Here is a 15446-nt window from a genome sequence, read left to right as displayed (position 1 = left end):
TCAAAAATCCTGGCAGGTGGCTCCTTCTGGATACCTGGGCCAATGGGAGGGTGGCACAGCCAATAGATGTCTGTGTACCACCCTCCTTATGGCTATTGGCAATGCCTGCCCTCGACTGCTGGTGATCAATCACTTCATTTAGCCAGCTAAAGGGTAGATGTAAAATGACGCAAGTAAAGCAACCCTTCCTAAAAGGTACAAAAAACCGTGTTTTCCTAGAATATGGTCCCAGGGAGGAAGGTCTTTTGCCAATTGGATTGAAATATATGGCTTAGAACAGAGACGTCACCATGCCAGGAGGAAAGCAACACCATACCAAACAACACTGCAGGAAAACTAAGATAGAAAATGACAGAGAAAAAAAGAAAAGGTGAAATACTGTTTGTCATGTAAAGGAAACAGGTGCTTACAGAATTTACCTGTTAGATACAATCACTCTTGAATTTAATTTCATAGATTTGTTTGAGAAATAATTGGAAAATCATTTGCTGGCAGCTCATGTGCTGACATTGTGTATCTGCAGACAGTGATTGCATTACAATGAGAAGTGGGATGCCTGAAATGAGAACTCCACCACCCTGCTCTGTGCCAGCTCCTGTGTTGTTAAGCAGTACATGAAGCAAGGCAAAGCACTGGAGGGACTGAGGACATGCTCAGAAACAGCAGTACTGAAACTCCAGCCTGTAACTCACATTTTACCATAGCAGAGAGGGTTCCACGTCTCCTCTAAGCTCGACTTCAGCCCATTCCCACCTGGCAGAAACGAAGCTGCAGAACATGACAATTATTAGAGAGGAATTCCAGGACTCCTCAAAAATAAGGGAAAAACCAGTCAGTTCAACTGTTCCATTTAACAGGACAAAGCCTGTAGACTGTGAAAATTACCAGAATTGGCATTCAAAATGATGAGTCAGGTCCCTGAAAAAATAATGAGATGGACTACAAAATGAAAAGACATTTAAAAGAAAAATGCCACTGGGAATTTTTTTTCTGCCTTCTGATAAGTGATCAGTGTGTGTGCCCTTCTTTCAGGCACCCAAGAGAGGGGGCTGGGAGGAATATGAAGAGATTTTAGATTCTCCTCCCTGTTTCAGTGTCACTAGCCTGAATGGCATTTGCTCCTGTGTCATGCGATGCTGTCATGGTTGCTGTGCAACTTCATCTCCCCTGCCAGTTTAATAGGGAACTTTATCTGCTTGTGCTTAGGTAATATTTTAATGTTATTTCAGCAGCTAGAAGGATCAGGAGTTTAATCTTTCAAAGAAAAAAAGTACAAAAGTACCACTAAAATATCTTTAACTTTATTGTCAGCTTGGAGCTTTAAGAAAAATACCAGAAACCTTGCAATTTACAATAGCATCTTTAGATTTAACAATGCTGGAAAAAAGAAATCCCACTTGTCTCACTAAATCCAGCACTGAGGGGTTTGCACAGGTAGTAGTTTTGTGACAAAAATGGCACGTAGCCAAAGCTACCAGTGATCATGCATGTGCTATTTATGTTCTGGTATTTGCAGCATAAAATCCTAGATTGTGAAATCTCTTGTCCCAGCGGCTGAGGTGCAGATGGGCGTAGTGTGAAAGAATGAAGGGATAAGAATAGAAACAAAATGTTATTTTTAACATGATGCCTACTCATGGTGAGGCATTTATTGCTTTTCATGCTAGTGAGGAGATAATCTTGGGGTTTTTTTGCAGACAGAAGGGATTTATACCCTTATCTACAGGACTTTTTAAATTCCCAACAGTATTTCTATACATAACAGGACTGATCCTAGTTATTTATCATTACAAAAACCTCTGTGAGGAGGCTGCTGTTCTGTAGCCCACTCACAACCAACCTTTCTTGCAGAATAACTAATGGAAAGAATACTCCTCTGTCATGATATATCACGTATTATGATCCCCAGGGCCCTTCTGTTGTGGAACCAGCGTCCTCCTCTGGGATGAGATGTCACTGAGATCAAGGGAAGTTTTGGGTGTCTTGCAAGACATCAGGCAAAGAGTGATAGCTGCTTGTAAAGGAGTGGGCTAGAATACAGTTCAGTGGCTGCTGCAGACAAGACAATACATCAAATCTCAGTTAAAATTACATAGTCTCCTAAATTTATTTTTAAAAAATCCTGGATTATGTAATGTGTAAACACAATTCCCTAAGTGTTCAACAAAATACTAGCAGTTCATTACTTCAGGTTTGTATTGCAGACCATTCACAAGCAGTCTGTCTCTAAAGTACTCTGAAGTGTTTTTGTTGCATTGTGAGATTACCAGAGAAGTGGTGTGATGGTTGGGAGCCCCAGCATTCAAAACCCTCCAGTGAAAGGAGATTGGAAATCATCTTCAGAATGATCTATTTACAAATATTTTATTTTTATTGTTTTTTTCTTTTTTAATTCAAGATCCTTACCCTCTACTGATGGTGCTGCTTTGGGGGTTAGTTGTCCAAGGCAGACTGGCCTCAAAACTCAATACCCTGAAAGCAGGTGGGAGTGGCATTTGACAGGAATTGGTAAACAGGAGAAGGAGGGGGAAAGGGGGTGAGGATAGATCAGGACACAAAGAAAAATGTCTGGGCTCTGTGTCATGTAGGTGTCCCTGAGAGAGATGTAGGGTAGATGGGCAGGCATAGGAGGATGTGGGGAAAATGTCTCCGGGCTGGGGAAAGAACAGGATAGAGGCAGGAACAGGATAAAGGCCGGAAACACAGTATCTCAGCCCCAGTACTGAGCCCAGGACTTGGTTGCCCTGCACATAAACAGCTCTGAGCCCCTTGGCTGCAGGTGTGTGCCCCCTCCAGCGCCTTTCCCTCGCAGGGGTGGCGATGCAGCGGCTGCGCTCCGGGCAGCAGCGGTGCCTGCGCCAGGGTCTGCTGCTGGTACATCTGGGGCCATGGCAGCTCTCACCAGGGGAAAACACTGACACCGCAAAACACGTTCAGCTGTGAAAGATAACCAGCATGAGGGTTTCTGATTAAGCAGTCAGTCTATTTATTGTTTCCCATGAGATGCCTTATTTTGACTGCTGTGACAGTGGCTGCAGCCTAGAGGACCTTGCCCTCCTGCCTGCAGAAACTGGGGAATGCAGACCTCTGAGTGATGCTGTAAGTGGATTCCTGGGATGACCAGAAGTTTAAAGATTTTGAGTGGGGCTAGGAAGAGAGACAGGCCCACAGTCCAAGTCTTAGTGATATCTCAGCACTTTATAGTGAAACCAGGGGATGAAAGAGGGGAGTTTGAATGAAATGCTGAGTGAAGCAATCCCAGCAGTGCCTGCTGCACTTTGCAGGCATTCAAGGTGTCAGGAAGAGGGTCCAAAACATAATACAGAGAATACTGCCCTGGAGTACTCGGATTATAGTTCTGTTTTTGCTACCGTACTGGGCAGTGACATTATTTATTTATTTATTTATTATTTTTGTCACAGTGGCAGCTAATTGTTCATTCTTTGTTTTCTGGCTCAGATTCTGTATTTTGTTCTGTTCATACTCTTATTTGCATTATTCCAGGGTTTGATTCTTCCTTGGCTGTGGGTTGAGTGAGGGAGCAGGGAGGGAAAGAAGAGAGCAGCTTTTCCTCTTCTCTCAGGCAGCTTGCTGTCCCTGGCACGTTGCCTGGTGTGCTGAGGCACTGGAGACGTGACTCTGTCCTGCTCCCTCGTGAGCCCTCTCTGCTCAGCTGGAAAATAAAATGTGCTCAGCCCCAGAGCTTTCTGTGAGCCAGCTGTGCCACCTGGGTCTGGCTGCCGTGGGGTGGAGGGTGCTCAGGTAATGGAAGGCAAAATCAAGTCCCTGGTCAACTTCTTCTCACTTCAGTTTTACAGATGGTTCATAAAGCACTTCTCATCAGTGTTTTATGGTTCTCCACCACCAATCTGTTGTTTATGCATCTAAAATGCCTTGGTGGCGGCATGCCTGGAAAATAAAATAATTGTTCTGTAGCAGTTTGTTCTGTTTTATTAGCGATTAAAGTATTCATCAGTGTAATTCCCCATTAAGTTTGCTCTTTGCTTCAAACCTCCAGGGGCCCTTCTTAAATTTGCCAAGTGTGAGAGATTCATTTTGCTGAAATATTTTCTGTCAATGACACTGTTATTATCAGCAATGTGGGTAGCTATATCTACCTAACACTTTTCATTTATGACCCCATGTCCTTATTAATGTAGATATATATAAGTAGTGACATGGTACTGGGGTTTGGAAACATTTGCAGGCTCATTGTTTTACTGGAAAGGAGTCAACTGGTATAAATTGACCCACCACCATGGACTTCAGTGGATCTATTTCAAATTCCAGCTGCTGAACATTTAGTATGTAGTAATCTTGTTGAAAATCAGGGGATCTGTGGATGATACAAGGCCCTAACCACTTGTTTCAACGCTTGCATTACTGCTGCTAAAAGGGACTAGAGGCAAAGATGTTCATTCTGAATGGCTACTGTGCTGAGGTGAACAACAGGTAGAGGTAAAACTCTAACTATAAACATGATGTCCTGAGCTACTCTCATCAACACAGTAAATAGAATTTTTTTTTCATTTTTCAGGCTGAGAAGAGAGTAATTAAGTCTTTGTGAAAGACAGCAATGATTAGGAAGAGAAAGTAGGACATTAGGCTTTGTGTGGACCTACAAAATGAGCCTACGTAATTTTCTCATCTCACCGCCAGGAAAAAAAAGATGTATCTACCTTATATCAGTGGAGATAGATTATGTTTTCCTTGTAAATCTTGAAAGCTGCAAGTGGGTCTATTTGCATTCTCAAATTTGATATTAAAATAATGAGGGACCTTCCTGACCATGTGTGTAATCAAACCCCCAAATTACTTGAATTTCTGGGGAGTAGAAAGGGCTGAAGAAGAAAGGAAAGCAAGTCAGTGTGCAGTCCACACCTGACAGTCATTAAAATCCAAGGGGTGAATAGCCCATGCCTACTTCAATGAATACAAACAAATGACATATTTACAAAGGCTGCGTTTGCATAAAGGCATGTTTGAAAAGGGCTTAAAACATCTAAGCCATATTTAGAAGATGACTGAAAATAAGGGAGTCTGACATAGCAATGTTTCAGGAAAGAGACCGAGGCACTGTTTTGTTAATGCTGGGGATTAGCAACTTAATTAGCTCAATCTTTAATGCAGGAAATTACCTAGTGAAAATGAGACTAGTTAACATTTGCAAGGACTTAAAATATTTAAATAAGGAAAGGACAGATTTTCAATGACACTTACACACCTACTAGATAAACTTTTTTCTCTAGATGAAAATTTTATCTTTTTAATACTTCTGCTACTTGATCCCAAAGGTTAAATGTGAGTTTATTTCCTATGGAGATGTTGAGACTGGGGACTTTTCTTCATCTCACTGCCACATAAATGTGATCTCTAATTTCCTGGTACTGTCATCTTGTTTGCTATGTTAAGACTGTGTCAAGATGAAAATAGTGTAACTTTTTCTAGGTAACCCACATGGAGGCAACAATAGTGATGTTGAATGTGGTCTTAGATCTGGGTGAGACAATTTTGATTTCAATTACCTAAATATCATCTTTTTGTCACAGTGATTTTATGGCTAGAAGCCCCAGCCAGGTGGTCTCCAAAACTTCACATGGTGAAGAAATAGACTGAAAGACCTTGAATCAGTTGTATGTGCTAAGAACCACAAAATCATCTTTGGAGGGAGAATTTAGTCAAGTATTTCTCTGTAGAGATCACATACGTTTGTGGGAAAACGTAGTTTCAAGGTTATACTCTTAAACAGGTGACCTGTAGGTTCACTGACATAACTAAAAAATTATTGTCTTTATAATGTGTCAATGTTTCAGTGTCCCTTCAAATCAAACTTGTTTCTGCCCTTTATAATAAATGGGCACAGAAGGGGTTTTTTTTGCCTTCTTTGTTTCAGAGTGGGTTTTTTTGTGCTGAATGTAATCAGAAAAAATGTACTTTAAAAATATTATTTAAAACAAAATCCTAATATTTATACTGTTTATCAAAGCTAGTTGTTTGTAATTAGGCCATCTCAATATCTTCATTAGCTAAAAATGGTTTCTTCTCACATAAAAAAGAAAAAAACCAGAAGAGAGGATCTTGAAATGTATTTCAATCAAATGTTACAAGGTTAAATCAACTAAAAAAAACAGAAGAAAGAAAGAAACATTAAAAGTATTCCCATTTAAGTAAAGTTATACTTTGTCTGGAACAACAACAACTGAAAAATTAAAATGGAAATATATTTTGTATGATTATGTTCCTTTAGGCTTACTTTCTTCTATCTGTACTCCTTTAATGCAATGTGATTTTTTTACTGAATAATGGTATTTTCCTTCTTTTAGTGGCTGAGCAATAAGAATGAAGGCTTGGAAATAGGATCACATCCAACAGAACAAAAGCACTCTGTTAAAAAACCCCGTGGTTGTTATTTCCTCTTTTTTTTTTTTTTTTTTTTTTTTGCTTTTCCAAGATAAAACCATGTGTCCCACGACCAGGCATTTCAGCTTTTGGATTATTTGGTTCAGTATTGTACACAAAACATTCACTGGTGCATTAGTGGAGAACATGTCTGACTAACCTGATGCTGTCATCTCTGCCTCTGCTCTGCTCAGCCAGGGCAGGCTGTGAGTGCCTGCTTTGCTCACACATTTTGTCTCCACAGTTCGAAGGGGAGATGAGCCCAGCCCTTGAGGTATTAAGATTTGGTCTTGATCCTTTCAACTCTAAGTATGGGGCTTTAGATGAAATCTGTAGATGTCTAACATATTTTTTCCCATCTAATTTTAGGCTCACTTTAACCTTGTCCTGTCCCATGGACTTGAAGAATTTTCCTATGGATGTACAGACATGTACAATGCAGCTCGAGAGCTGTGAGTGCCCAATTGCCTTATCTATCAAATAACAAGTTTTTACCCTAACATTCAGTGATTAGATTGTGTTTACATCATCACATTTGTGTGGTGAGACTCAGTATTCCTGTTTTGTAAGGGAGTTTTGTTTATCACCATAATGTGAGGGTTGCCTGTTTCTGTGCTGTTCCTGTTCCCTTATCCTTCTCCCTCCTGGGTCACATCACCTTACCCATCAGAGGTGCATCACTTCCAGGGGTAAATGCAGCAATTCTCCCTGTATTCTCCACCCTGTGTGGGAGAAATTACTAAATCTCAGGAAAGTGAGAACGATTATTACACAGCCAGGGGTTTGCTATGTCCGACAGAGTTAGGCTCACTTTTGGGGAATGGTAGTGAAATATCTGAGAAGCAGAGTTCCTATTAGTGATTCCCAAGCTGATGTGCTACACCCAGGCAAGGCATGGGCTGGGGAACCAGCACATACCCTCCATGCTGTGCCAGCACACACCTCAGCACTGCCTCCACCTGCCCAGGTAACCAACACACAAACCCAGCAGTGGCTCAGGCTCTGGCAGGTGCCAGTGATCCTTCCCAGTATTCAGTAGGTACCAGCCTACCCTGATTTTGTATTTATTTAGTGGAGAAACGATTCAGCTGTATGGCTATGAACTGTGGGCTGCCACCTGCCTTTGTGCCCGCAGAATCTTAAACTGGTTTGGGCCAGCAAAGCAAGTTTTTGGTGGCAAACCAGGGCAGTACTTCAGAATATAAGAGTGTTTACTTCTTGCTTTTAATAGAGTAATGGTGTAGTTATAGCAACCGACAACTAAGAGGAATTGTGCTGTTAATTGAACAGTTTGAAAATGTAACTGAGATAACACATGTTGCAATAAAAGACATGCTTCTCTGACATAAGAACATTTGCTCTTTTCTGGTCAGTTGCCATCTAATAAACTCTGATTCCTTTATTGCAGTTGGCTACACCATGAATGATCTGATATTTGAGTGGCTAAGTGATGGACCTGTGCAAGTTGCAGAGGGTTTAACTTTGCCACAGTTTATTTTAAAAGAAGATAAAGAACTTGGTTATTGCACAAAGCATTACAACACTGGTGAGCATTATTCTATTTTTTTCTATCAGTTGTTCCAATGGTGTCTATTGTCAATTTGTAATGGAAAAATATGGGTAAAATGAAAAAAAAAATTAAATTTTGATTCAGTCACACTTATTTTTAAATCTGAATAGAAAGAAATTTTCTCTCTGTTATTATTTTGAAAAATTTAATTTCAAAGTTCAATTTAATTTCATTTAAGTATTCTAATTGAAGTATTTAAAATATTAATAAACTGATAAAAAAATCTTATTGTTTTGATATTCTTAAAATGAAACATTTTTAAAAATGTACTCTTTTATTAAATATTGTTTAATCACTTTTAAAGTGCTGATTTTTCTGAACTTACTTTCTTTCTCCAGCATATCATATTCCCAATGAGGAAAAATATTAAATTTTCACCAGCCTTTATGTGTAGTCTAATTTATGAGATGTAGCATGTGAAAAGATAATATTTTCATTGCTGATCTGAACAGACATAGAATGTTGGGAAATTAGGTGTTTGTTTAATACTCTTAAGTTTTGTTCTTTTATTTGCTGTTTAGGAGTCTATAATGCTGTGGTTTTTATCTTTAGTTTTACAGAGAAGAGGAAACTCTGTTAAAATTTTGATTTAGCTGCTTGGAGTTTATTTAATGGGGACAGCATTTATAGAACAGTTTTCTGGGTGCTTTCTGGGATTAAATATAATCCCTCTCATCTAAAATAGCTTTTTCATCATTTCAGCATAAGAGCTGATCTGGTTGCATCAAATGCATTTGTTTTAGTCTATGAAATAATACAATATGAGATGTTCTGCCTCTGCCAAAAATAATATCACATTTATTTCTTATGAAAATTGTTTGGTTTAATTTTTATAAATGCAGCCCCTCATTTTGGAGCCCAAAGTACCAAGGAAGGAAAACTTTGTGATTGGCGCCCCCACCACTGTCTTCTCTATAGTTTGCTCTTTCAGGTTTAGTGTGAAATTAAAATGTGGATAAAACTTATTATTCAGCCTCGTCCTAAACTCACTGTCCAGGCTGTGCCACAAAAGTCTGGAGAGCCTGGGACAGATGGTGCTACTCATGCCATTGCTGCCACAGGTGGCCACCACAGCCCTTCCCAGCCCCCTGGCCAGGGCCAGCCTCTGCCCAGGTCTCAGTGTCTGCCTTTCCAGTCACAGCTCACTCATTATAGAACTTCTGGGCTGTCAGAGGATTTTATTCAGCTTCCACTCCTTTCTTTGTCAAATAGCCTCTGCACTCCCCTTTGTGCTGACTCTTGCACCCGCCATTCAGCATTGTAGACCACCAGAAAAATATAGGGACAGCACAAAAAGGAGCAAACAATCTAATATACCCTGAAAGGGTGAACAAGGATAAACGCATCTTTGTTCATTTTCCAACCAACACAAAAGAGTTTGAAACCATTACCATGACACTTAGGAATGAGAGGCCTTCCTGCAGTCTGCCTGGAGTGAGTACCTAGCCCAGAGTAATTCTGAGAGCAGCACAGTGATTGCATTAGTAGCTGATGGGCAGTTGCAGCTCAGGGCTCTGCATCTCCTGCTGCACGGAGGTTTTGGGGTGCCTGCCCCTGCCAGGCACCCCCAAACCTCTGTCCCCAGGGCTGCTGTGCAGCAGCTATTGCTTGTTTGAAGAATGTCTCACCTCCCACAAGAGATTGATTTAGGCTTCCTGGAGTCAGACTTTAGCAAAATTCAAAGCAGACTTTGAGTTGATTCTGCTGTGAGACATAACCCACAGACAGAGGCAAGTGACATTGGCAGAATGAGGAGTGTGATCTAACCTAGGACTGTAAGAGCAGTAGTTTACAATTTGTCTGTTCAAACATGATTGCTTAATCTCATGCCTCTAAAAGATCAAAATGCTGTCCGCCTTTATTATTGAACATTATATTTGACTAAAGTAAAAGCTCATTGAATTTTTAGAAAAGAAGCATTACATTATATTTTCTGGAGATGAAACAATTGTGCTAATATTCATTTTCTCAGTTAATATGAAGAACTGGGCACAGTATACTTCAGTGGTCCCATGCTTCCCCCAAGCTAGTATGCAACAAGTGGCTCACTAGTATTTGTGTATCAGGATCTGCTTACAGTATTAGGTTAGGAAAAAGGCCACACATTTAACTTATGTTAAGAAAACAAGATAAAAATGTGCAAAAAGCATTTATGAAAGTAATTTCATGTTCTAGGAAAGTTTACATGCATTGAAGTCAAGTTTCATTTGGAGCGTCAGATGGGATACTATTTAATCCAGATGTACATTCCTAGCCTGCTGATTGTCATTTTATCCTGGGTTTCTTTCTGGATCAACATGGATGCTGCTCCAGCCAGAGTTGCATTGGGCATCACTACAGTTTTGACAATGACCACACAAAGCTCAGGATCAAGAGCTTCCCTCCCAAAAGTAAGGAAATAATTTTGTACCATGAATTTGCTCTTTATAAGAAATGTTTGTGCTACCCTTTTCAATTTCAGGAAGATCTGTGTAAATATGCATCTGATAAGGATACGTGAGAAAGTGGTAACAGTGTGATGTTAAATTTGCAATACTTTTCTTGCATTTGAATTAAGGAATGTTTCTTCTGTTTTGGTGGATGGCTGAATGGTGCAGCAGTATGAATTTTTAATGAGTTTCTACTAGTTTTTACACTTATAAATGTTTAGAAACCAGATTTTCTGAGATATTTAGGTATCTTACTGGATTTCTTTCAGACTGGGGACTTTAAAAACACTGGACTCTTAGACTCTCATATACCTTGATATTTCTAGATATGGCACTTAGTCCAATGAATATATAAATATATCTCCCAGAAATGTATGTATAAAATACATGTTTGTAACATATATGCAACTAAAAGACTTCGTTGGTGAAACTTTTTAGTGGGGAACTGCTAGTGTCTTTGTTTCACAGCAGAATTTGTCCATATTCCCCTCACTCAAGTGTCAGCTGAAGACCTTCATCCTATCTATGCACAAAAATATCCTCTCATTCAAATTTTGTGGTCTTTTTAATCCTAGCCAGATGCTGTAGATGAATTTACAGATTACAGACTGGATTCTCTCTTTAGTCAGGCTGACAGCTCTTTTTAGCATACACATATCCCAAATGCTTCTGATAACAGCATTCCCAGCCAGATTTAATGTGCAAGCTCAGGTTTCATACGGTTTTCTGGAAGGGAGTTCAGAGGTAGGAAAGTTTGCAATAGTCTAAGGAGTTATGAGATACACTCCCTGAAGAGTCCTTTTCCAGCAGTCCAGCATCAAAGGGACTGGGATCAGAGTATCAATGAAAGCACAAATTTTGAGTGTTTGTGTAGATCATGATCCATTCCAAGAAAGCAGGTTGTATATTGTGGTGCTTCATCTTCAGTATCACATTTTGTCTCATTCCAAATATGCAAGTTGTTCAAGTAGAGGGAAACTTCAAAAATATAGGGACACTCCAAAAAGTGCATGGATTGTCTTACTTCTCTGTTAGTAATTAGTTAGAGAAAGTATCACTTAAAAATCTGGTGAGCACATTCAGTTCCCTTATTCACTTGGAGAGATGCATAATTTTCCATGCAAACTGAAACCCTCTCATATATTAACTCAGAATTTCAAATTGAAAATTTATTAAACGTTTCTTCAGACAATTCAGTCCATATTACCAGTGAACATTCTGAAAAGAATTTCTGAAAAGATAATCTTGTCAAGAAGCATAGAGGCTCTTTAAATAGCAGTTTTGGAATTGCTGAAGACTGTGTCTAGATGGCACAACATGAATCCATGTGAAATATTCCAAGTTTCTTACAAATTATCTGGCTTGAGAAGTATAGATAATAGAACCACTGTAATGGAGATTCCCACCCACATTTCCTACTGGGCAAACAAACCCTGACAAACAGCTCTGCAGTGCTGGTGTGCCCCAAATGCTTTAGGTGTTTTCACCATAGGCCTTTGATCCAGCTGAAATGTTTTCCCTTTTGCATTCTGTTGTGTTTGAGTAGAAAAATATTTGCTGAGTGGAACAAGGGGAAGATGCAAAATATGTTGACCATGATATGTTGATTATTGGAGAGATTCTTCTCCAGCCTCAGGATTAAATACATTTGTCTCATCAGCTGTCAGAGAATGGTGCTGCTCTGCCCATACTCCATCTTCTCCTATTCTGCTGTGTTCCTTTGCCAGAAAACAGGCACCAAGAAAAGTATCCCACCAGAAAGCCCAGTACAACTCATTTCAGTCAGGCTGTTTCATTTTTTCTGTGTAATTCAGCTGAGCTCTATTTTATAGCTTTGATCTCTATATGTTAGTTAATCCTTGTGGGGGCTTTTTGAGGTGTCACTTAAAAATGTGATTCTAAGTAAATGCCAGCATTCCAGCCAGCTGACTCCCACCTTGGATGATTCAGGTGCTTGGAGAATCATGGGCACCATTCAGGTCCTGAATCACCACTACCTGATTCCTTAGACATAGAAGGAAGATTTTCTTGCTATTGCTGTTCCAGGCATTTAGCTATTTTAAAACCCCATCTGTAACTTAATATGAAAATTGTATTTATTAATAAAATCTATCCAGCTGAAATGCACTTAGAAATAAAAATATGAAAAGAATTGAATCAAATCAGTGTCAGATCTGATGCTTCAAAATTCCTGTTTAAAAATACTGGTTTGCTAAGCCCTGTCTACATATTGCCAAAACACAGAAAGTTAGGCTGCCAATGAAACATCCATTTAAAAGTTTCTCCTAGCATGAATGTCTAACAGAATAAGATATTTCAGGAGGGTTATTTTTGCAAGAATACTGAAAAACACAGATGCAACTTTGCTTTGTGAAAGCAGCCTAGGATTGAATACAATATAACTTCCTCATCCTTCTTTATGTCCTGTTCTTATTAATATAGATTTATGCAATTTAACTTTTATTTACCCAGTTTCATGCCAAGAGTTTTTTCCATTCTTCTCTATTTTAATAGAGCTTTGCCACAGAAAACAACAAAGTATCACAATTAGCCAGCTTTAAAAGCAATAATTTCTTCACCTAAGAAAGACAAAGAAAAATTGTGATAAGATTCCTTAGGGTTTTTGTCTGTTTCCAAGTCACTATCTAAATGACTAAAGTGTTACTGTTTAGAAGCAATTACCTAGGTATTGTTCTCAACCCTGGTGTAAGATAACACAACAATATTCTCTTTGCTTAAAATCGCTCTTTTCCATATTAATAATTAACATTCATTTCCATACACTGATTTCATAATAGTAGGTCATGGCCACACAAACATTAGGCACTCAGCTGTTGAAAATTAAACATTAGATTGAGATTGCTGAAAAGAAAAGAAAGGAAAATGAAAGGAAATGAAAGAATGAAATTAATTAATCTGAATCTCATATTTGCTGCATATAAGAGAATTATCTAGAATGCACTCTTCTAAATGAAATATATTACTTTGGTAAATTTTGTAGTATTTCTGTGGAATTACTATATTTGGAGTATCTTGTAATGCTGTCTAAGAATATGGGGTGAAATTCCAAGAAATATTCACCATGGAGCCAATCTCTTTTAAAGTGATGGAATTGTTTTGTGTATGTTACAGAGAACTTGTGAGGTGACAGCATCTGTTATTATTATTATTGTTGTTATTATTATTATGTTACCTGAATTGGCCTGTGTTAGGGGGTGGTAAAGAACTCATCCAGAAAGCTGGGATGCAATTCTCTACTTCCAGTTTGACTAATCCATCACTGGGATGCCCAGAAATGGTGATCCAAAACAGCAAGATTTCTATGATCAGTTCCTCTTCCCACATGTCCATATGTACAAGTATTACCCACATGTGATACTCTCATGTTTGAATTCCCTGGTCACATCATCCCTTTCCACTTAGAAACTCCATCTGGGTAATGTTTGTGCGCTCAGCTGCACCAGTGGCTCTTGCCGATCAGCCAGCTGAGCAGAAATCCTGGGTGCCAGCTGGGCAATCACTGTGACCACACAGCCACAGGGAGATCTCCAGGTAACCCTGAGCTCCCTGTGTGAGTCCTGGGCACGAGCCAGGGACATCCCTTGCACCTGGGCTGTGCTGGGCTTTACCTCTGCAGAGAAGCTCCAGGGTGCACCAGTTGGGAACCTGACGGGAGCGACTGTACATCCAGGCAGAGCCCAGCACATGCTTGTCCTCTGGAAGTACCGGTCCCATGGACACAGAGGGCACCATGTGTCCATCAAAATAGGGACTGAGAATTGTCTGGGCACCACAAGGGACACCAGGATATCTGTCTTTACTTACAGTCCCAGATATGTATAAGCTGAGGGAGTAAAGCGGGGGATTCAAGGGCCAGTAGTGCAGAATTGTTAAGAAGTGTTACAAAACAGTTCTTTTCTTCAGAGCTTTGAAGCACCATTTTCTTGCTATTCTTTTTACTTGTAAATGGCTCTCCTGTTGAATCAACAGAATAAAAAGTTTGAAAGCATTTTCAAAAGAGGCATTTGAAAGAATAATGAGTTCTCTGCTGTGCCAGTTGTGTATTTTTCAGACTGCTTTCTTCTTAAAACACTTACATAAACCAAACCTTAGCAACAACAGTCCAAGAAAATGAGTTACTTTTATTGCCATGAAGCAAAACATTTCAGGATATTTTAAGTCAAGTGATGGCAACTGTATTTTACACAGTTGCATAGCATTCATATTGTGTAGCTTTAATGCACAGTGCTTAATGAATGCATTTTCTGTCCCCAGGGAACAATCTGTGCAGAAAAAAACGCTAATTCAAAGCTCACCAAAACTTCTGGGAGTCCTTTCATTCACTTAATTTTGCTTTAAATCACTCCATATATTACCAAATGCAATAAAAGCATAGGTACAGAGACTTGCCAAACCAAAGCCAAAGAAGTCTATCCCCTTTGGCAGTAAATGACTGTTTTTATGTGTCATCCACTATCCTCTGGATATTTGGAGACTTTTACAGAATCTTTGACTTCTGGCAGGCCAGTCTTCCTTCTTTTTCTAAATGTCAGAAGCTATCAAGTAAAGAAGATACAAGAACATAGCACTTTTGATTGTTTGGGGTTTTTTTTTTAATTAAGGTTAAAATGATACCATAATAATAATAATAATAATAATAATAATAATAAAAAGAGGAACAATGCTAATAAGGACAAAGGAATAGATGCTATTATCAGTGATGATTTTGTTCTGTGTACATTTGCTTTCATAGGAAGTAGGGTACCAAAGGTGATCACTTACTGTTTCATTAGCAAAGCACAGAGATTATACATTCTGGTGCAGCATTATGGTAAAAAAGGAATAATGAAGTAACTTGGAAGGGAAGCAATCTTTTTGACAAATTGTTTTTGGTCTAGTCTCTGGATCTGAAGAGGAAATATGGAAGTAATTTGGCAATCATGAGATTTGTTAATTGGCACTTGGATTATGTGGGTGTCTGTGCATTTTACACACTGCTTAAGTGATTAAGACAACCCTATTGTTATAAGCTGTTTACAAATTCCTGC

General features: G+C 39.2%; 1 protein-coding gene across 1 annotated transcript in view; it reads left to right on the top strand.

Annotated features, from left to right (window-relative positions):
• GLRA2 (glycine receptor alpha 2) overlaps positions 1-15446 on the top strand; it is a 120152-nt gene that overhangs the window by 37749 nt on the left and 66957 nt on the right. Inside the window, exons 5-7 of the mRNA XM_005426170.2 lie at positions 6769-6851; positions 7808-7945; positions 10145-10359. Of these exons, the coding sequence (XP_005426227.1) occupies positions 6769-6851; positions 7808-7945; positions 10145-10359 (436 nt within the window). The remainder of the gene's footprint in view (positions 1-6768; positions 6852-7807; positions 7946-10144; positions 10360-15446) is intronic.

This window comes from Geospiza fortis, unplaced genomic scaffold, assembly GCF_000277835.1.
Source record: "Geospiza fortis unplaced genomic scaffold, GeoFor_1.0 scaffold285, whole genome shotgun sequence".
NCBI classification, from domain to species: domain Eukaryota; kingdom Metazoa; phylum Chordata; class Aves; order Passeriformes; family Thraupidae; genus Geospiza; species Geospiza fortis.
Note: the sequence above shows the minus strand (reverse complement) of the source record. Positions and strands in the feature narration are given on the sequence as shown.